The sequence below is a fragment of the Astyanax mexicanus genome, chromosome 11, assembly GCF_023375975.1.
Source record: "Astyanax mexicanus isolate ESR-SI-001 chromosome 11, AstMex3_surface, whole genome shotgun sequence".
NCBI classification, from domain to species: domain Eukaryota; kingdom Metazoa; phylum Chordata; class Actinopteri; order Characiformes; family Acestrorhamphidae; genus Astyanax; species Astyanax mexicanus.
The window spans coordinates 14,705,888-14,730,000 of record NC_064418.1 but is presented as its reverse complement, the minus strand read 5'-3'; the positions used below and the strand labels follow the sequence as shown (position 1 = coordinate 14,730,000).

The 24,113-nt window shown below is 38.4% G+C and overlaps 1 protein-coding gene across 4 annotated transcripts in view; it reads right to left on the bottom strand.

The window, feature by feature from the left end:
• acvr2aa (activin A receptor type 2Aa) overlaps positions 1-24,113 on the bottom strand; it is a 76,386-nt gene that overhangs the window by 42,906 nt on the left and 9,367 nt on the right. For all 4 annotated transcript variants that reach the window (XM_022667920.2, XM_007250592.3, XM_022667921.2 and 1 more), the window contains exon 2: positions 4,127-4,334. In XM_022667920.2, coding sequence (XP_022523641.1) covers positions 4,127-4,334 — 208 coding nt within the window. The remainder of the gene's footprint in view (positions 1-4,126; positions 4,335-24,113) is intronic.

The following is a 24,113-nucleotide window of genomic DNA, read 5'->3' as shown; positions in this document are numbered from 1 at the left end:
GGCAACATCTCTGTTCCTTACTAGTGTTGCATAACACACCTTATAGTCTGGTGCACCTTATGTACAGTATTTAAATAGATCAGATAATAGACATTTATTGATAGTGTGCCTTATAATCCTGTGTGCCTTACAGTCTGAAATATACGGTAAATAAAAAATAATACGGGAAAACTTGAAGACTTTTTACCAATGAAAATTCAAGAGTACAAGACAAAGGGAAATATTAATACTAAAAGTAATTTTAGTTTCTATTAATAATATAGAAACAATAAACTTAATGGCAATTTACATACATAAAAAACTTAGAACTTACATATTTCCCTTTCAGTAAAATTATTACTGAAAAAAACATTCCTCATAATAAAAGAGATTGATTACATTTTTATCAAAACATGGTTTAGTTCAAAGTAATATTGTCTGTTTGTATTTACATCTTAATTGAAGACATTTAAATAGTATATTCTGCAAATAACAATATCCTGCATGTGTTAATGTCTCCTTTATTATGCTTTGCAATTTTATAAAGGTATAGAAATATACCTTACATCAGCTATAAAAATGTCCTGCAAAATTGGTCTAGGGTCCTAAAGGATTAGTTGTTAAAATGCGGTAAAACATGCATCGGATCGGGAGCCTCAGCAATAGTTAACTCAAATGGAGACATGATAAAATAATCATAACTAATCGACAAATCGAAAAAGCAATTGTCAGATTAGTAGACTACTAATTTATACAGCTATGGAAAAATGTAATACTGCTTGACACACACTGAAACACTCTTATGGCCTAAAGGTGACTTTACACCTGAATGGTTTGAGTGCTGATGAGTGCTGACATGGGAATTATTCCTACAGTTACAAATAGTGTCATAAATAATTATGCGTGATACTGTTCTCTAAACAGCTCAGTTCAAAACATGGTTAATATTTTAGACGGTAAACATGCTCAGAAATGTTACTGACAGTGAACAAGAACACAGTGTTATCCAAGCAAGTTTAAACCGTGTGCACCAAAGTCCACTGAGCCACGTTCCCCTCTTCTCTACCCACCTTACCGTTTTTTGTGTCACAAAGCCAGCGCATGAACAAATAAACCGGGGTAGAAAAGTATATTTGTCAAAAAAACTGGTTTAAGCTGTCAGACCACACCAGAGCCGTGCGCTCCGGTTAGCTCGATAAATAGAGATTAAGTTAGTTTGAAAATGAAGAGGATGAATATGGGCTGTGAGGCTGCTGACACCTTCTAGACATGCAGACCTGCCAATCTTAAAATAATTTTATATGTATTTTAATATCAATTTTATTTATATGTGTAGTGTCAATCACTTAAAATATATATAAAAAAAATTGTATTAATCACTGATTAATCATAAATAAAATAATGATGTTTTTTTCTGCTGGTATTTTCCTGTATTATTGTGAGGGGACAGTAATAATGGTCAAGTGTGATTTACACCTGGCAGAGTACATCCTTTTTACCTTTTTATTTTACTGTATTATAATATTTCAGGGTAGATTTACTGTATCATAATATAATATACAGCCCATTTGTGAGTGAGAGAGAGAGAGAGAGAGAGAGAGAGAGTGAAAGAAAGACAGTGAGAGTGAGTGAAGAGTGTGTGAGAGAATGCGAATGAGTGACTGAGTGAATGAGTGAGTGAATGAGAAAGAGAGTAAGGAGAGAGAGAGAAACAGAGAGAGACAGTTTGAAGGAGAGAGAGTGAGTGAATGCAAAAGAAAGAGTGAAGAGTGAGAGAGAGAAACAGTGTGAGTGAGAGAGTGTGAGTGAGTGAGAGAGAGAGAGTGAAGAGTGAGTGAGTGAGAGAAAGAAAGAAAGAAAAAGAGTGAGTGAGAGAAAGAAAGAAAGAGTGTGTAAGAGAAAGGGAGAGTGATGAGTGCAAGAGAGAAATAGTGTGAGTGAGCGACAGAAAGAGATTGAATGACGAGTGTGAAAGTAAGTGAGTGAGAAAGAAAGAGTGAGTGAGAGGGAGAGAAGGAGAGTGAGTGAGTGAGTGAGTGAGTGAGTGAGAAAGAAAGTGAGAGAGAGGGAGAGAATGAGAGTGAGTGAGTGAGTGAGTGAGTGAGTGAGAAAGAGAGAGTGAGAGAAGGAGCGAATGACAAACATAATTAGTAAGTTTTGCACGAAAAAAAAAAAAATTTGTTTCACTGAAATTGGGGTTATCTGAGTCCATGCCTACATTTCCCCCTATCCCTATATTACTGTCCTCAGAAACACACAGTGTCCCTGAGAAACTTAAATAATAATTCTGTTGGTTTAGCTCAATTCTCAGCATCATTAAATCTGTAACCTACCTTGCATACATTTTGCAATTGCAAATTGCTAAATGCAAGACATCGGAGATGAAAACAAAACCAAAAGTGTATTTACGCTCTGTGACGTTTTTAACACTTTTGGACGAGGGATTAAAGACATTTTTTAAAAACCTTTTAAGACTGCAGACCCCCTGAAAACCTTAACAGCTGTAATCTTTATAAAGTCCTGCTCTTCTTCCAGTGGCATTAGACCAGAAACCATGCAGCCTGCCTGCACGTTTCTCCAGGATAATAATACTAATAAAAAAAGCAACTACCCCGTTCCAGCGGGTGCGGGGTAAACAGGTTCAGCAGCATGCTAGGACAAGAGCCGCGAGCAGAGCGAGGTGCTACTTTCCACAGGCTCAGGTGCCTCGCACGCTACTGTACACACCTCCGCCTGACGAGCGGGCGGGCGCCACTCACCCGTCACAGGCGGGCAGAGGAGCAGATAAGGCCGAGAGGAGTTTTACCCACTTTTATGACAGGAGGGGACAGGGTTCAGCGCAAACCTCCAACAGAAAACATGTTTACACACGGCCGAGGTGCCTTTGTATCAATATTCAGCGTGGAATGTTCTCTATTTTTAGTAGGGGCCATATGGCTAATGAATGGGGATTTACCGCCACCTCCACAGCAGCCAGTCTGAGAATAATAAAGAGCAGTTGAACAGTTTAACAGCCAGTCACAAAAAGGTCAGTGTGAAAAGTGGAGCTTATCTATATCAAAACTGCAAACTAACAATAAAGAACATCTTCAGATAGGCCTGTCACAGTCGGTGCTCGTAACTCACCGTAGACCAGACTAATCGATTATTAAATTAGTTGCCAATTTTAATTCATTTAAATCAGATCGAATGAAAAAAGTCTTAAAATGACAGTAAGATTGTTTATTGCAATCATTTCTAGGACAAAACATTGTGCAAAAATAAGCTATATTATGTAAGTGTAGAGGTGAATAGCTGCTCTTCAGTATCAACAACACCATATTCTCTCAAAGTGATTGCTGCAGATTCTCCAGATTTGATTAGAAATTATTGTTTAAGTAGATATACAGGGGTTGGACAATGAAACTGAAACACCTGGTTTTAGACCACAATAGTTTATTGTGGTGACGGACAGTTCTGGTGAAAACAGGAGAGTTGAGGTGCACATTGAATTCTGCCGTAATTTGGACAGTCATGGTTTTATATTTTTTGGATACAATCCGGGTTAGCACCCGAACATCCCTTTCAGACAGCTTCCTCTTACAGCGTCCACAGTTAATCCTGTTGGATGTGGTTGGTCCTTCTTGGTGGTATGCTGACATTACCCTGGATACTGTGGCTCTTGATACATCACAAAGACTTGCTGTCTTGGTCACAGATGCGCCAGCAAGACGTGCACCAACAATTTGTCCTCTTTTGAACTCTGGTATGTCACCCATAATGTCGTGTGCATTGCAATATTTTGAGCAAAACTGTGCTCTTACCCTGCTAATTGAACCTTCACACTCTGCTCTTACTGGTGCAATGTGAAATTAATGAAGATTGGCCACCAGGCTGCTCTAATTTAGCCATGAAACCTCCCACACTAAAATGACAGGGGTTTCAGTTTCATTGTCCAAGCCCTGTATATTTTGGGGCCTGAATATAACCTCTATATATAGTCTAGATTGCTAAACAACAGTTTGGGGGCTTTAGTATGTTATTTAACAGTTCATTCTGGGTTAAAAGGTCTTCCACCCATGATGGGGAACCAGATTTAATTGTCAATTCACAAAATAGTAAAAAAGTAAAGGTAAAGATCTAAGGCGATAATGAGAAGAGAAGCTACCTGTCGTAGCAGTTGACATCATCCAGCCAGCAGCCCTGCTTCACCACCGCCACCGTCCCCGACACGTTCCGCCAGGTGGCGAAGCAGTGCAACCTCTTGTCCTTGTCTCCGACGCACGGCTCGACGCTGCGGTTCCCCTGGTTCTCCGAGCTCGGGCTGTAGTTGTAGAGCACGCACTCTTGCGTCTCCGAGCGGCCCAGGATGGCACCTGCGAAACACAGACAACATTAATGTTCAGCGCGGGCTTGTTTTGTGGGCCGTGACAAGCGGTGATCGATGAGCGCAATCTGAAGACGAAAGGGGATGATGCAACCAGTCTGAAATGTCTCCAAACACTCCCAAATCCCCACTGTGAAACTCCTATCTAGAACAGCACAGATAAAAAAAAAACTGATTTAGAGCAATCTAGTTTCAGTCAGAGTTCTAACAAAGAAATGCACAAAAAATAATAATAATATAATTTTTCCTGTTGAAACAAGTTCACATTATATTTCATGTAAATACTGTAGGCAGTGTTTGTTTGGGTAATATAGTGTGCCAAAAAATTGTGATAATTCAATTTAAAGGAATACGATTATGGAATAATTTGGAGAGTGATGTTAAAAAAAAAAAAAGCTAGATCAATGTGTGCCTTTAAAAGAATGATAAAAGCTGGTCTGTATAAAAAATATAAAATAGTATAATGTGTAACTATATAAACTGTTGTTTGAAAAGGATTTGATGTTTTTGCTTAGTTTAGTTTTTTGGAAATTTACTATTGTTCTAATTTTTTTTGGGATAAAAGGGGCGATAAGATTTTTTCTTCTTTCTGCTACCTTTCATTTTATTTGTGATTTGTATTTTTTTTCTTCTGTTTATAACATGTATTTTGTTTAAAATAAAATGAATAAATCTTCTAAATAAATAAATAAATAAATAAATACATTTTAAGACCATTTCGATGCACTGACATAATGATAATAGCATAACAATGCAATTAAATTATTTTAAAGCACAATTAACTTTTTTTTTATAAATATTCAGATTTTAGCATATTTTAGAATATTTATACTGTAAAATATCCTAAATACCCTACCAGTCAAAAGTTTTAGAACACCTAAGTACCCTACCAGTGACAAGTTTAGAACACCCTGCATTTTTTCCTTTATTTTGGCATTCAAGCTCTTCAGGTGCAGTTAATAACCAGATATGGCAAAAACAAAAATCATGTGTTCTTTTTTTTCGTAAAGTTTTATAATGTTAAAAATAAGTATAGTAAAATTATAATGTAAAAACATGTTTGTGATATTTTGTTCAAAAAAAGAGGTGGTGATTTATTTTGCAAACAATTCATTGGTTAACAGCTTACAATTGGTAAGTAGCAATGCAAATAAACTGAGATTTAGAAATGGCTTTTAACAAATGTCAATTTACAAAGCCTTTTTTCGGTACTAAAGCGCTGGAACAAATCGAGTTGCTGCACTCCCTACTGCATACACACCTATGCACAATGCACTCACCCTTTGTAATTATAATAGCTTGAAAACCAGGTGTATAACCGGAATTATTCTGCTAAAAAAGGGGAAAAAATATACTGAATGTCATTTTCTTTGAAAAAAAAAGGCAAAAAATGACTTAAACTGATTAATTTATTTAATGGTAAAAAATGTCAAAATGAATAATAATAAAAAAAAATCTGATAAACGCATTCAATATCTGTACTTTTATCTAGCCTTTTTTTTTTCAAACAAGAAAATAAACATCTTTGTGCAAAGCAACAATTCTGTTTCCCACATCCTCAGAGTTCTTTGCCATGAAGTGCCATGTAGAAAATGGCCAGTGGCCAGAAAATGCTGTTTAATTTGACGTGCAGTAAAATTTAAATAAAAATCAGTAAACCTTTTATACCATTCATACTATACTTTTATACTATATACTATTTGGAATAGGATCATGTATCGTATCAACCGAAATGAATAAATACAGTATATTGTGTGATAGATTTTTGCCATATCAGTAAATATCATCGCTATTCAATGTCTCATATTCATCCACACAGGCCTAATATGAGAAACGTGGGTTTAAAATAATCTGGGAAAGCGAGATGATGCACCGATGAAATTATAAACCAATTCAGGAAAGTAAAAAAAATACTCTGTGGCTATCACATGAGTAAACACAAAAATAACAACAGCAGCACGATTAACCCAAACAGCAAACAGGCCGCAGCCCCTGTAAGCGAGAGCCGGACGACTCTGGTTGGAGGTGAGCTGAAGGTTGGGCTCAGAATTGCTTCCGGCAAAAGCTTCAGTTCAGAGAACGAGATGATGTGTGTGCAGGAGGAGCAGAGACATGATATCATGTGATGTTGCTCCCTGTCAATGTGTGTGTTTATTATAGAAACATAAGGAACCAATAGCAAGAGTTGTGGTCAAAGCAACCAAAATATATCATCTTACTGAAGGCTCATCCTAAACTCTTCTTTTCTTATTTTTTTGCATGTTTCAAATCATCAAACAAATTAAAAAAACAGTCAAAGACAACACAAGTAAACACAAAAATCAGTTTTTAAATGAAGGTTTTTATTAAGGAACACAAAAAAACAAATCTACATAGCCCTTTGCGAAAAAATGTTTGGCCCCTCAGTTAAAACACAACTTAACTGTGGTTTATCACACCTGAGATCATTTTTCTCTAGCCACATCCAGGCCTGATTACTGCCACACATGTTCTCAATCAAGACATCACTTAAATAGGACCTGCCTGACAAAGTGAAAAGATACTCAAAAGCTAGACATCATGGCAAAAAAACAACAATGAGAACAAATGAGAAAGAAAATAATTGAGATCTATCGGTCTGGAAAAGGTTTTAAAGCCATTTCTAAAATGTTGGGACTCCAGCGAACCACAGTGAGAGCCATTGTCCACAAATGGCGAAGACATTGAACAGTGCTGAACCTTCCCAGGAGTGGCCGGCCGCCCAAAATTACCCCAAAAGCACAACGACGACTCATCCAAGAGGTCACAAAATACACCACAACAACATCCAAAGAACTGCAGGCCTCACTTGCCTCAGTTTAGGTCAGCGTTCATGACTCCACCAAAAGAAAGAGGCTAGGCAAAAATGACCTGCATGGCAGAGTGCCAAGACTTTTTGCTGAGCAAAAAGAGCATTAAGGCATGTCTCAATTTTGCCAGAAAACATCTTGGAAGATCCCAAAGACATTTGGGAAAATACTCTGTAGACTGACGATACAAAAGTTTAACTTTCTTAAAGGTGTGTCCCCCCGATTACATCTAGCATAAAAGTAACACTGCATTTCAGAAAAAGATCATCATACCTACAGTAAAATATGGTGGGGGTAGTGTGATGGCCTGATGCTGTTTTGCTGCTTCTAGACCTGGAAGACGTGCTGTGATAAATGGAACCATAAATTCGGGTGTTTACCAACAAATCCTGATGGAGACTTGATGTCAGCTTGATGTCCGGCTATCTGTTCGTGACCTCAAGCTGACACGAACTTGGGTTCTGCAGCAGGACAATGGCCCAAAAAAACTCTGAATGGCTCATGAAAAACAAAGTTAAGACTTTGGAGTGGCCTAGTCAAATTCCTGACCTGAATCCTACTGCGATGCCGTGGCATGATCTTATTGAGTCATTGCTGGAAAATCCTCCAATGTGGTGGAATTACAATTCTTCTTTACAATTCTGTAAAGAAGAGTGGCCAAAATTCCCCAACAGTGCTGTGAAAGAATCGTTGCAAGTAGGTTTTGATTTTTATTTTTTTTACTTGGGTAGTCTTTTACTAATATTTAAATTTATTTGAAGATCTGCTATAAGAGTGACAAACATGCAAAAAAAATTAAATAGGAAATCATGAAGGGGCAAACACTTTTTCCACACCACTGTATGTTTTACTAATGTTACTATTAATGTACCATTAATAAGATGTACTGCATTCACTTGAGTATGTGCAATCTTTTGACTGGTTCTGACATTAACCAGTTAAAACACTTAAACAAGCCAAGCCTGGCATGTATTTATCAAGTTGTAATGAGAAGCTGTAAAGGGCATTCAATTGTCACATTTAAGCCTAAACGCTTACATACCGCTGGTACCGGCGTTGTTGCGCAAGACTGTCAATCCAACTGGTGCCCCAGGCTAAGAGGACCCGAAATGATACCTCTAGTGGCATTCATATAACCCAGGAGGAACAGTTTAAGCTTGGGGCCAGGTATTCGAGAACTGGTTGCACAGGCTAAGTGAAAAGAAGGCTGGCGCCACCGTAACTGGGGGGGTTGGAAAGAAAAGCAGCGAACAATACAGGTCAAGCAGCAACAAACCCAAGCAACAGGCCAACTAGAATAGCAGTCATGCAATTGCAAGGGCATCTGAAACGTGACCTCCAAATGCCATCTTGAGTCGTGCTGTTAGTGCATTCCTTCAATTCTCTCAATTTTCATTCCCCTGCCTGCTCACTTCAACTGTGGGTGGCTAGCATTAACAAATGCAAATGACTTCGGGCTGCTGGCGCCAACAATGGAGATCATACTTCAAACTGAACTGAGCCCACCGCTGGCTTGTTCATTTGGGCTTCAACGGCTCAGGCCATGGGAATCTAAATGCACTGTACAGCTGTGGCCCAGACATCTCCATTCTCCATCTGCTCTGGTTGCAAATTGATTGATTACAAAGCCAAGCTACTGCACAGAAGCTTACAGAGAATGAAGAAAGTGTGAGGACATAATATCCCAATGTCTTTATATCAGACTATATCTGATAAATAAATACAGTTTTAGTCTGGTTAAAACTAACATACAGTAGCAAATTAAATTTCGGGTTTAAAACAAAACAGCCACACAAAGACCTAAAAGAGGTGATGGTCTCGGCCCGCTTCCAAATTAACCCTGGAGCTGGCCTTGTTCCGACCCAACTACTAAACGTATTTATACTCATGTTTGAGCTAAACGGTTGTTCAGGTGCAGTTTAACCTGATTCATCACCCAGATTATTACTACAGCTAATAACTAATGTAATGTAATCTCTGCTGCCGCTTTTTTGCCAAATTACTCTAAATTACACACAAGTTTGGAACACAGAATTCTCTTTCTGTATTTATTTTCCTGATTTCTTCCCAGATTGGTTTCGGCCCTGCAATCAGTAGAGCCCCACTACCTCGAGTTCACTAGATGCACTAGTATTATACAGTTGATTATCACTTCTATTTATTTATGTTTTATTAAATCAGTCAAATCTAGTTCCATAACAACTTGGAACTAGAAAAACATATATATATATATATATATATATATATATATATATATATATATATATATATATATATATATATATATATATATATATATATATATAATTATTTGTACACAGTTGTGAAAGCTATAGTTTTCTTTACATTTAATTTAAAATATTTGCAGCTTTTTTCCAAATAATTTATTTGTTATTCATAATAAGTCATTTGATTATCAAATTAAATTAATTCATCTTCTGTAATGACTGGTGTTCATTACAGAGAGGTTTTAAGTATATGCCAATTGTTCATTCATTAATTTGCTCCTCAGCTAGAAATCAATGGAATGGTACAGTCTAATATGATATGATGATGAATGCGATTAAATGCAATTTATTTAGAGCAAGTTATTAATTGGATTTTTTTTTTATTGCATGACAGCACTATTAAAAAGCTTAAAATCCTACACTTGACAGATAAACGAAAAACTGAAGAAAAAGAAAAATGGCATGGAATTGACTCTCCACAGACATACTTCTTTTGTCAGTTGCTGTATGAAAAAAAAAAGTTAGTTGTTTGTTTTTAATTCTGACATGCAAAAAAGCAGCTTTGAGACATGGTGTCGCTAGTATTTGAATTGGTTGCCGCCACTCTGACTGAGTTTGTTGTCACTGAAATGGGTACACTGATGTCTGCACGACAGGGAAGTGATGAAGAACTGCTCTCATTTACTTACTTTACACTCAACAAAGCAATCCAGGTCAAGTCCTTGGCTCTCCTCAGGGCATCGAAGGATCATGCTAACTGTGGGACATTTTATTACAACCTGTTCACCACTCATCGCTATCTCAGGTCTAGTGTAGGCCTTCCTGGCACGACGTACCTCCTCAAGTGAAGATTAGTCACGGAAGCACATTGCAAACAAAGCATCAGCCGGAGAAATGGAGTGTGCTTTTGTTTTCTTATTGTGTTTGTTACTAAATATAGTCCTCTCAATCAAAACCAGTGGACGCCGTCCAATAGATCTTCAGTGAATCATCCGCATTCGACTGGCGAGAAACAATGACAGCGAAAACGGCTCATCAAAGGCAACTGCGAACCGGCAATCACAGCGCAAATTATTTTGTGGATTTAATTTGCTAATTGCCCCTTGGTGGGGATAAAGCTAGAGGATTAGTTCCAGAGACACAAGTCACCATTATCAGGATTACAGGGAATCTGCAGGAATTACTGTCACATCCGTTTCAAGAAGCAGAACGCCGGTACTGAAGATGAACATCAAGTTTCTGCAGTGGAACTAAATTATTTTATACCACAGCTTTCAACACAAGACATAAATGCACTGGAGTGCTGGTCCAGTTCAGACACTAAAGCAAGCCATCAGGTACTGATTTTTCTGTGGGGAACATCAGGAAAGAACATCAAGAACCAGTGTGAATGTGAAGGTCACAAGTAGGCACAAGTAGAGGGAATGGTCAGTTGTCCAGTCCCTATGCCACTATACACAGCCTCTGTGCAATCAGTAGGGGTGTAAGATATGGACACAAAAAATGATTCGTGATAAATCTGTAGGATATCTCAATATCGATGTGCAACGCAAAAAATTTAAATCAGTGATGTCAAGCGACATCTTCGTTTATCTGCTCTGGATGCAAATTGATTGATTACAAAGCCAAGCTATTGCAAAGAGAAGAAGAAGAAAATAAGACAGTGTGAGGACATAATATCCCAATGCATTTACATCAGATTAGGACTATATCTGGTAAATACAATTTTATATATGAAACTCTTAGTTTAGTCTGGATAAAATTGAGATTTTGGTTTATTTTTGCCACCAAACAGATCACATTCATTACTTTTTGCTAAGAAAGTATTTTGAGCTGTACACTTCCACTTAATTTTTGATGAGGAGCAAATGAATGAATAAATGAATGAATAACTGACGCATACTTAAAATTCCACATCTCTTTATCTACAGATCTTTAGGCGAAAAAATTACAATCTGAATGGAGCAAAATACGCGAACAATCCTTTTCACTTCCAAACCCCATCTCAAACACTGCATGTGCCAAACAAACCAATAAATAAATAAAATCAAATAACATACTATAATCAGCAACATAGTGCAATTTCCAGTATATGGGAGGAATCTGGTGTGAAATGGGCTTGGTGTGTAGTACAAAAAATAATAACCAGTACAAACTTTTGTCAAATAACCCACCTCCATTCACCCCCAGCATTCTGAAATACAGTACTTTTATCTCATGCTCCCAACAGGCCTACAATGTTAGTGATAGGGGCTAGGGGTGGGCGATATGGCTCTAAAATAATATCACGATATTTCAGGGTATTTTTGCGATAACGATATACTTGGTGATATAGGAAAACTAAAATAATTCATTCATTTCAGGAATATAGTATAATAGTATAACAGAATAATCATAATGTGGCAAAATGAATAATATAGCATAAAATAATATAATGCAGCAAAAAATATTGCAGAATATTTAGTGCATGCATATAAACTGCAAACTAAAACAATTATACAATAAATACACCTAAAGCTTCACAGTAAATAATAGACTACTTTTAAGACAGAACAGCCCTATTATCACAATATGGATTTTTAATATCATGATATTTCTGTGTCACAATATATTGTATACGATATAATATTGCCCACCCCTAATAGGGGCATATTGTTACCCATGCAAAAAAAAAAAAAATCACTATTCTTATACCATTAAAAAGCTCAAGCTTAATTTCACACTTTATTAGTAGAATTCTGAGGGTCCTGACCTTTGAAACAAGGCACAGAGAACTTTGTAATTGCATAGCTAGTTTATTAAAAAAAAATGTTTATACACAAACAGTACCTTCAGGTAGTTCTCTGGGCGCCGCCATCTTTAAATTAAGTGGCTATAATCCAACTGACGAGCAAAAGGCATGTGCTAATTCTCTTAATTAATCATAGGAGGGTTTTGGGCGCATTGTTAAATCAACCAATCAGCATGTTACTTGCCATTCCCTTTAAGAGCCAGGTACACTCGGATTGATATTTTAATGGCACAGCGCTTCTGCACTGACCTGTTCAGTGAACTACTAAATATACCAATTTCCATTGTTGATGTATAACATGGGTCAGTGCACTGTTGTGTGCTTGTGTGTGTATGCTCAACACACTTGCGTCGCCATGCTAGCAATGAACGCGTGATAGTTGACTGCTCTCACGTTTCTAATCAAGTCAGTGGCACACTTGTACTTGTGTTTTCCGCTGCAAAGATAGATGCAATACCACCATGGCCATCGGCATTCATTTCACAAGCGCCTTTGCAATTTAAACAATGTATACTCAAGGCATGAAAATAGACTGTTGACAGGGTGTAAGATAGCAATAAGCATCACGATAACATCACCTACAAGATCTGACTGTTCACTTACTGCCTAATAAACCCACCCTCCCAAGACAGATTCATTGGAACCAGTTAATCGGTGTTATTCACTTCAACGGTCAGTGGTTTTAATGTTACGGATGATCGTCTTTCAGCAGAGATGAAACCCAGATGTGCATAAATGATACGTGAAGGGTAAAACACAGCTGCGCCTGGTGACACTGCGTGCCCCTTCGAGATCTGTGGTATTGCATTACACATTTCTGACGCAAAAAAAAAAAGAAAAAGAAAGAAAGAAAAACAGAACTGCAAAATTACTGGAAGCTGGGTGTTCACAGAGCTCTCGCTGCTTATCAGGCTTACATAATTTCCTATGCTCCTTACCATCATGAGGAGTGGCTCAGTTTCAAATGCAAACAAGGGCCTTTAAACCCTGAGCGAGTTGCTGCCTACACAGGCTCACGCAGTGTGGCATAAGCCCGGAAGCAGCACCGGGGCACTTAGGTGAATAAAGGTATTTGTCACGGAGGCTTACGAACAACAAAGTGCACTTAATAGATCAGAGAGTGTCTGTTACGATGATAGATGAGGGACTGAAGAGTGCAGGCAAGAAGCGTCTTGCTGTTTGTCATCAAATCTCACTGCCTGAGCTGAAGCAGCAACAGTTTATCATCAGGCCTTTGGCCTATTGAATGTTTTTCTGCTGAAGCTCTGATGGCCTACATTCATGCTGCAAATAACTCAGATAGTAGAAACTATCTGCTTCCTGTAGAACTTTAACCTGCAGCAATGTTATCCCAGTCAAAGTTGACCTAGAATGTAACTGTATTTACTCTGTGTTGGCGAAGCTAAATAATGAGTTGATGTGGGGGTGGGCGATATGACCCTAAAATAATACAATGAAATTTTTACGAGAACAATATTTTTGGTGATATGACAAAACATGGAATTAGAAAAACAGAATAGTAATAAAAAAAAGGAAATCCTGCAACAAAAATGTTATTTGGCAATATTATTATATACAATAAAATATGGCACACCCCTACTTGAGGTTTGTACCTGACTAAACAGAAGTCAAGTCAATGATCCAACGTGTCATATACTAATAATGCACTCCATATATCCAGAATTAAAGTAAAACACATGGGAAAAAACAATTTCTAGTAAATAATACTTGGAATATGAGAACAGTGTAAATTTTGTCTTTTGTTACAAAGAGCAAAGAAGTTGGCCCATATCTGATGGCCCATATGGCCCGTATTATCACAATATTTCAGGGTATTTCTGCTATAACGCTGTTCAAAAATGTTGCAGATATTATTATGTACGATATGATATGCCACAGCACTTGTTTGGTACATGAAAATTAATGTCAAAAACTGCTGTCACTGTCATTACAAAAAAAAAAACAAAAAAAACACAAAACCTCACACTGCATCACAAGAAAACTAAAGGACAATAATGACACAGGAAAAGCAAGTGAGCAGCTAAAAGGCTACAATGTACACATACAAACACAGCCAGTCTTTTGGTAAAACAAACCATTCTAATGCCAAGTTAACGTTACTATCCCAGCCCTGTACAGCTCATACCTTTCACATGGAAAAACTGATACCAAGTGTGATGCTGAACACCTTGTTTCACTTGTGCTACTAGTAAGAGTGCAAAATGAAATACAAAGCTCTTTTCTGTCAAAGGCTTGTGATAACACATGTAGTTCTAGGGCTGGGTATCGCGTATGGTTTTATTTTTTGAGACAGATATGATAGTTTGAATTTGATATGGATATGATACAATAGTTAGAATTTGATACGATACTTTTTTCAAAAACCAAAACAGTGTGAGAGACAGAACCGGTGAGCAAGAGAGGGAGAGAGAGAAGAGGCAGAACAATGAGGGCGACACAGAGCAAGTAAGCAAAAGACAGCACAATGAGGGAAAGACAGTGCAAGTGAGAGAAAGACAGCAAAAGACAGCACAAGTGAGGGAAAGACAGCACAAGTGAGGGACAGCAAAAGACAGCACAAGTGAGAGAAAGACAGTACAAGTGAGGGAAAGACAGCACAAGTGAGGGACAGCAAAAGACAGCACAAGTGAGAGAAAGACAGTACAAGTGAGGGAAAGACAGCACAAGTGAGGGACAGCAAAAGACAGCACAAGTGAGGGAAAGACAGCGTAAGTGAGGGAAAGACAGCGCAAGTAAGGGACAGCAAGAGACAGCACGAGTGAGGGAAAGAAAGCACAAGTGAGGGAAAGTAAAAGACAGCGCGAGTGAGGGAGAGACAGCGCGAGTGAGGGAGAGACAGCGCGAGTGAGGGAGAGACAGCGCGAGTGAGGGAGGGAAGGACAGCGCGAGTGAGGGAAGGACAGCGCGAGTGAGGGAAGGACAGCGCGAGTGAGGGAAGGACAGCGCGAGTGAGGGAAGGACAGCGCGAGTGAGGGAAGGACAGCGCGAGTGAGGGAAGGACAGCGCGAGTGAGGGAAGGACAGCGCGAGTGAGGGAAGGACAGCCCGAGTGAGGGACAGCAAAAGACAGCTCAAGTGAGGGAGGGACAGCAAAAGACAGAACAAGTGAGGGAAAGACAGCGCGAGTGAGAGAAAGACAGCGCGAGTGAGGGAAAGACAGCGCGAGTGAGGGAAAGACAGCGCGAGTGAGGGAAAGACAGCGCGAGTGAGGGAAAGACAGAGCGAGTGCAGAATGAGCGTAACAGATTAGCTTTGGACTTTTGGATTTTGTGTCCTAATAATCTATTAGAAAAAACATAAGATAAAATAATGTATATGGTATGAGCACCCATTACCATTCAGTTCTACTTTACAGACAGTCTCTCCCAGCACATCCTTGGTAAATACTGACCACTGCAAACCAGGAAAACAAGACCTGCCTGATGTTTTGGAGATTGAGTACTGACAGGGTCTTCTAGAACATTACAGTTTGGTTCTTGTCTGGGTGCCTTAGATTATTTCACTGACTGTTCACTTGCTGCCTAATATTTATCAAGTCCTTTAGAAGTGCAACATAGTAAATCAATATTATTAACTTCACATCTACATCTAAAGATTCAGGTTTATAGCTAATCGTATGTCGATAAGACACAAGATTTAGCTATTTTAGACTAAAACGTAGAACTGCAGTGCCCTACATCTGACTGGCTGTTGCGTGATTAACTCATGTTACAGATGTTTCGTGCCCAGTGGACCAGACAGACGAGATGTTAAGATCCTGATTCTCTACTTGATTAAAGCTTTTAGCCAAGAAGTAATCTTAGTCTTGACTTCTCATTCACTAAGACTTCTTTTCCCCCTCATTCTATCTCTTGCACTCATTTTTATTTCCAAACATTTGCTTCCTTCTTCCCCCTCAGGATTAGCATAACTCAGTAGGAACTCTCCGCACTGTATTGTTGTGAATAAAGGGGAACATTTGCACTTTGTACATCAATAAATCTCTCCCGTCCGCTGCCGTACGCTCTTTGGTCCCTGTAGCACAAAGGAGCTCTGTGTGATGAAAGTCAAAGCACGGTAGAAGAGAAAGTAACGTTGTGGGGTTTTGCGGAACCCCATTTCAAACTCTGTACTAAATGTACAGGCTTACGCAACACCTTTTGAAATTATATGGGCTGTGGATTTTCTTTGTCTGCTTTTACACCCTACAGGGACTTTTCAGTTCGGTCTGAACCAAAATAGCAGGTGTGTAAAGTAGGTGCCACAGACATTGGTCTGGCCCAACAAACCAAAACCAGGTCTGATTAATAAAAAGCTGGTACTGGTTTGGATCGACTAAAACATCATGGTCTGGTTCGTTTGCAGTTGGAAAACACTTTTTCAAACAATCGCACCAATTACAATGACAGGAAGTGGTGACAGGCTAGCAGTATTGGCTCAATACGCAACACTGGTGAATCCTGTATCTACTGTAACTGTAGATTAACCCTTATTTATAAACATAACATAACATTTGTTAAACCCATCTGTTGGGTAATGTGCATGTACTTGAAGGAAGTCAGATTCTGAAAGTGAAGCAGAATTTGGCACAACACCATCAAAGGCAACTCTTTGAACTGACAACAGGCCAAAGTCCAATTCATACCCTTTCATGAAACCAATTTGCGTCAAGTATAGAGAAATGCAGCCCACACAGTGGATTATAACAGAATGTGTCAAGGTTCTTTAGACCATTTACTAATCTGCAATATGAAACCAAACTATCCGGTGTAACTGTATACAGAATAACAAGAAACGAGAAATCTGATGTAAAATGGACTTGAGGTGTAGTGAAACATGATAACGTAGGAATTTAATCAAATCGCCCACCTCAGTTTTCCCCCAGCATTTCGAAAATACAGTGCTTTTATCTGATGCTCACAACAGGCTTAAAATGCTCGCAATAGGCACATAGCGTTGCCCATGCAAAGAAATCATTATTTTTTTCTCCATTAGCAAACTTAAAGTAGCTCCACACTTCATAGGTACAATTCTAAGGGTCCTGACATTTAAAACAGGACAATGAGAACGTTGAAAGCTCACAGTTTAGTAAAAAACACTGTTTATATACACACAGTACCGTTAGGAAGTTATCTGCCGCCATCTTGAAATTAAGTCACAATAAGTTGACTAACAAGAATTAAAGAATAGGTAGAATAGAACACAGAAAGAGATTGCAGGTGTTGACCTACTATGATTTAATTTCAATATAGCAAAAGAAATTCTACCAGTGATTTTTCTCTACTATTTTGAGCTTGACAGTGGTGTAAAAATACAAATAAATATTTTTCTTTGCATGGTAAAGCTATGCCCCTATTCCCTATTGCTAGCATTGTAAGCCAGTTGGAAGCATTGTCTAAAAATACTGTATTTTAGAATAGAGTTTGAGAAAGGTGGTGGGCTATTTGACAAAAGCTTGTTCTCGTTATGATGTTTCACTACATCCAAAGTACATTTCACACCCGATTTCACCTTTAAGGTGTGTAAAAAAATTAAATAAATAAATAAAAAAAATGCAATTTCTGTTTCTTTATTGGACAACATGGATGTTTTCAGTACAGGATATATTCCCACCAGAAACACAGCAAAAATGACTGGTTTGTTTCTTTTATCCATCAACATCGGTAATAAAAATTTCTCATGTCACTTGGGCTGTATAGGGATCTACGCAACATCTAAAATGACTAAATTAGTTTCCTGTTCTGTAAAGGAGAGTAGAGAGCTCTGATTACCCAATAACTTCCCACTGGGAATCAGGTCAGCTCCTGTGTCCCCGGAGTGCAGGGCGGCACATGGCATAACTCGCATCTAATCTGAGCCTAGAGTCTTTTTATTATGCAGTGTTTCACTGCCACATTGGAATCATTTTTAATCGTTTTTAGAGGTAATGCTAAGTAGGAATACACTATTCCACATGCTGAACGCTCAGTTTCAGATCAGCAGACAAGACTTGGCTAAGAACAGAAACATTTGTTGCATTATATTTATTGTTACTGTTCCGCTATACTGTCATTAGAACACATAAAATGAGAAGGAATGACAATATATTGATATAGAATGGTATTATTTCGATCATACTGTATCGTGGTGATACATGGCATCAAATATGGATATTTTTATCCGGACGGGATCAGGGACATCTGTGAAAAATATTTCACACTACTCAATGATAAAACTCTTGGATCCAGACTGCAATTGAAAAAAGCAGAAGGACCAGTAAGTTTTTTGTTTTTCTCACGTTCAGTAGCTCCTCCATTTCCACTTGCTGTTGTGTTTACGTGGATCTCTGTGGAAACACGCAACCAAACCAAATTACAGTGCGTGGCAGTGGACAAATAGCTGTTTTATTAAACGTGAGGTGATTAAACTCAGAGATGTGACTCTGGACTGGACTAAAATTACCAGAAAACCACAGAGGTCGGCGGAAAACGGTAGGTAATTCAGCCTGTAATTTTCTCAGAGGACCATTGAGAAAAACACATACATGGTCATTTCAAACAGGAATAAAATCACAGAGGACCCCTGATAAAAGAGGAAATTACCCCTGGACCCCCTGAGAAACTAATACCGTCCAGACAGAGCTATAGGCGCTATAAATAATTTCACTAACTAAAGTTGCTGCTTCATTACTCCACATGGTGGCGCTAATCAAATGAATAGGGTTAACCTGTAGGGTAAAGGATAGTGGTGATGAAATTCTGTGAAACTGACACAAATTAATCCATAATTCCTGGATGTATTTGCTTATTTATGAGCATTTTATTCCTTAGTTACACTGATGCCGAGAATAATATCGTAAAGAATTGTATTGCGATTCACTGAGTATCGCAGAATCATAGTATCGTGATATTTGTATCGTGAAATCTCATGTGATTCCTACCCCTAACAATTATACATCCATTTCACTTACATTTTTTAAGACAAAAAGTGAATAATCCACACTTTTAACTCAATTTGATTGTCTGCATTCAGTACAGCATTCAGTAAAATGATATATCATACCGAAGTGGCTTACCAAGCGGTCATCCCCCATGCAGAAGTTCTCTCTTCCTACAATTATGGATCACAGATAATGTTTAGGTTTCTAAATATTAGTCTGAATTTGTATATCCATTGCCAGCCTTCTCAACAACGGGCTGGCCTGACTGCCCATCATACGGCTATTAAATTAAGAAACCAGAGGCTGCAAAAATGGCTGAACATAAAACCCCCCAATTCCCCAGCTTGATTTAGAGCATTTAACACACAGAAGAGATATGCGGTTTATGGTCCAATCATACGATACAACTCTAATGGGAGACATAAACCCCTGTTACAACTTCCCAAATGAGTTATAAGCATCAAATATTGATTATGGTGCTTATGAGCTATTAACTGCGCAAATGGCTGCGTGATTGTTATCATAGGCCACTAAAACGAATCTAGCGAGCAATTACGCTACGCTGAAAAGCACCGAGATCTTGATGATTCGTCGGAATAAGAGCCAAACGCGAGTACGCGCTAAGCCAAATGACAACATTTTTATCATCATCATCCAGTGATGGTAAGAGCTCATTTTGGATGAGAAAATAAAATCCAGATCGTTCCAGATCCTACATGTGGAAAACATATGTTGCAAGGTTTTTTTTTTTTTCTGTGCATGTGAGCGAATCGACTGTCAATCATGTTTAACACACTTTTTGCTCTAAATCCGCTTTAAGCTGCTTTTAAAAAACCATCCCCCTTCCCCCAGAAGACCACATCAACCACCATTAGCCTATATGGAACGAGCCTCACCTGCATTGAGACAATTGCTGAACACAAGCCATGGCCTACTATTTATCTGTGAACACATTCTCTGAGCACAAACTGCACAAAATAACCAACTTCCCCTCCAACCTCCTCACGGGCTCAATGCACTAAACCCCCAACGTGCTGCAGCACAGCCACAAATGACCATACTGGAAATCCCAGACTGGATTTACTGGATAAGATTTGGTCCCAGCAGTTGTCAAGCTGTTTTAAAAGGGAGTCGGCTTTGTGTCTGACTGAGAGTCTCAGCTGACCAGTGAAATTTGTGTTAAAGGCGACAACAGACTGTAAGCTTGAGGACGTTGAGAAGTTTATAAATCACTGCTGTATATCAAAACCTTATACGGTTATTTATTTATTTATTTTTATGTTTGCACACTGTTTACATTTTTCTGCTTAATATACTTCAGGTAAAGCTGACTGCACAATACTGGAAAATAAATCTAACTGAAGTATTTATGTTTCTGGGATAATACTACACCAGACTTTACTAGACTTTAATGATACAACAAGCTAATGCATCAACAAATCACTCTGTGTATCAACAAAATAGTGAAATTAGCAAAAATTTGAAAAGTATGAAAAGTACCATTTTACCTCAACATATTGCACAATATTAATGCTAAAAAAATAATACATTGAGCAGACCTAATTCAGGCTGTATCAACTACCTCACTAGGGGCTATAAAACACTCTTTGCACTTAACGTGAACTTCGTGAACTTGTATCAATCTGTCCTGATTCTTGTTAGGCTGAAGGGGAAGGGGGAAGCGTTAGGGCTACATGACACTACAAAATGGAGATTTTTTCTGAGGCACACTCTAAACAGAGGGCAATGAAAATCAGTGAAAAGATGGAGGCATGAGTGACCAAGAAAAAAACCATGGATAAACTATTTTTCTTGATTTAAAATTCAGTTTGTCTTAGTTTGTCTCAATAGCTAACTAGCAAACTTTCCTATTAAATCATGCAACAGACAGCAGAGACTGCAGCATTTAAGGTGGAACTGTCAGCTCTCCCTCGCAAAGAATTTTAGGAACGGACAACAATAACTGATTGCTGCACCACCTGGCCCCTTTCTGAAGACATTTAATGCCCTGAATTTAACTAATTAAAATGCAGATAGGTTGCTGAACTTTAATAAAGCGCTCCGCTGCCAACTACTAGTGCATCTCAAAAAAATAGAATATCATTGAAAAGTTATTTTATTTTAATAATTCAGATCAAAAGTGTGAAGTATAGTACATAATGTATTGTAAACATTCGACACGCCTGTGCTGCTGCAGATGCACAACAGGAAAGTGGACAAAACAGCACAGGTCAAAGAAAACTGTCAGAGGACAAAGACGGCACATTTGATTTCAAATAACCCTTCCGTCAGCAGTGGTCAACTGTGGTAGTAAATTATTCACAGAGGCACCTGCATCTTGGACAACAGCGGCTAACAACCTGCCTATGTCATGGAAGTCCACTTCAAGAGGAGGATCAAAATACGCTGCTAAGCGACGCAAGGTCAAGCCTTCAATCAAGAGAGTGGAATAAGCCAGCTAAAATGCTGAAAAGAGCAAAAATAAAAAATAAAAAATGAAATATTCATTGCTGATGAGAGACCATTATATTTAATTCAAATGTCACAGAGAGAGAAGTAGGCAGTGAAACAAAGAAACTGGACATGCTTCGTTATGATGAGTCTTTATTATGCGTTATGTGCTCTCTTTCTTCCTCTCAAATGAAACGAATGCTCTTCACAGCGTTGGTGCTGCTGGCTCTCCGTGACGGAACTAATGGGGGTGGAGGAGTCATTCATAACACGGCAATAATCGCAGAGGGCCTGAACACGCAGCATACGGGTTCAAACTGACATCTGATCCTGCGAGAGAAAAACATCCGTCTGAATGCCATTAAAGAAACATGCAGGAGCCAGCGACACTGATTGCATCTGGACAAAGATACTGCACTGAGGAAATGAACAAAACTAAATAACAGCAATGGTTAACAGCAGGGATGGAGCGATTATTAGTTTCATCACTTTAGTGCCGTAGGGGTGGGATATATGAAGATTTGTAATATGTATGACATAATATCATAACAATGGGATCTGTTAAGGGGTGGGGTTTATATACAGTATCTTCTCATTCAATGTGTTTTCTTTCTTTTTTTACATTGATAATGATACACTGGGAACACATAAAGAATAATGTTTTACACTTTAGATTTTTCAAAGTACCAGGTTTATCTTTGAGGACAGATTGGCACACTTTTAATCTCTATTTTAATCTCAGTATCTTCATGAGGGACAGTCACCTGGATTTTTTTTATCAGCATCTTGAAGGAGTTCCTGGAGGTGCTGAACAATAGTTGCTGCTTTTCCTTCATGCTGTGAAGCTCCAGCTCATCCCAAATCACCATCTCAGTTGGGTTTAGGACAGGGAATTATGGGATTGTGGAGGCCAAACTCTTTTTTTTGTTTACTACATAATCCCATGTGTCTCTTAATTGTTTTTACATATATTTAATATAAATCTACAATGTAGAAAATAAATGAAAGAAAGACAAACTACAATAACTATAAAATAAAAAATAATCAGTTCTTGACATAAATGTGTAAGTGTAAGAATCTGAGACACCTCAACAAAAACTCTGATAGATATACAGTTGGATCAGGGGGTTGCCAGACTGCTACAGTGGTTTCCAGCAGAAACGCGCTTGAAACATGTAGGCCTGCTGATTAAAACCCCTATAGAATATACAGAGAACAGTTAACCATTGTAGTTGTTTTTGTTGTTCTAAAGAAAATCAATTTTGACATATGATTTCAATACACCCTGGTGCTTTTTAACCACGCTTAGTATGTCTCCAGAATACCACAGTAATTAGCTAACGGCAAGTGAGCTACCAGCTTCTTGCGAATTCAGCAAATATCTGCCGTCTTCTGACAGCTTCACGCTGAGAATCACCCTTCCAGTGGTTTGAATGATTTCAAAGAATCTGAAGGATGACACCAGAGGTTTTATCCTTTTATTCCAGCCACGAAAAGCCATTTGACTTCCAAGCCTAATGAGAAAATATGACTAGCGTAGCTTTAAATAAAAGGAAACGCTCTGGCAGCAGCTCCTCAACACAGGCCGGCCTCTTTATCTTCGTTTATGTCATCTTGTGACCTCGTGTTGAAAACATGAGCCGTAATCCTAAGTGCACGCAAAAGCACTAGGCTTACCAAATTGCCCATCAGCATGCCTGCTGTGTGACTCCACAAAGGGGGATTTATGAGGTAAATGTGTATTATCCTCAACATAACAAAAATCTTTGTTTTGGGGATTTGCTGTAGAAGTGCCGTGGATGTATAATGGCCCCCTGTTAAGCTGTCTGGATCTATTTTACAATGGAAAATATGCATCTCCTCGTCTAGGCTGGGCCACAGTTATGACTGTGGACAACAGAAGGTCAAAAGGGGAATTATGATGAAGCTACACAGCCTACTAGGTTCAGTTAAATGGATATTTTGTGGGCAACGTTGATATTAAGGGAATAAACATGGATGGCCTATATAATCTTAATATTTAAGCAGCTTCAGGTTCAGTGTGCTTTTTCTGGATGTGTGACATGATTCAAATGAAACGAGGCATTCAACTGATGAGGAAAAGCTTTTACAAAAGTCATAAATTTGCTGGCCACTCAGTGACTTGGTTTTAATGTGGCCATTTGGTGGATCATCAATTACATCCACCTGCTTGAGTAAACACTCCTGCTAAACATAAGAAAGAAGGAAAGGGGAAAGTGGTCAATAAGCATTTTTACAGTATTTATCTTTCTACCGTATTAAAGCATACATGTATAATGAGAAAATCATTACTGATACAAACTGAACAAACAGAATACGAAATTGAACCACCAGCATCTATAAATCCACTGGTGTCCAGATATCATACACTCTGAGACCACGTTGTGTGCAATTTACCCGTTTGTTTACCTATTTTCCATCTCAAACGATCTGTGTAATAAAAGAGCCTAGTTTCAAGCACACCATCTCTAATGTATTCAACAGTTCTGTCTTTATTAGAGCCCTTCTTGGTTTGACGCAATAGCGGAGTT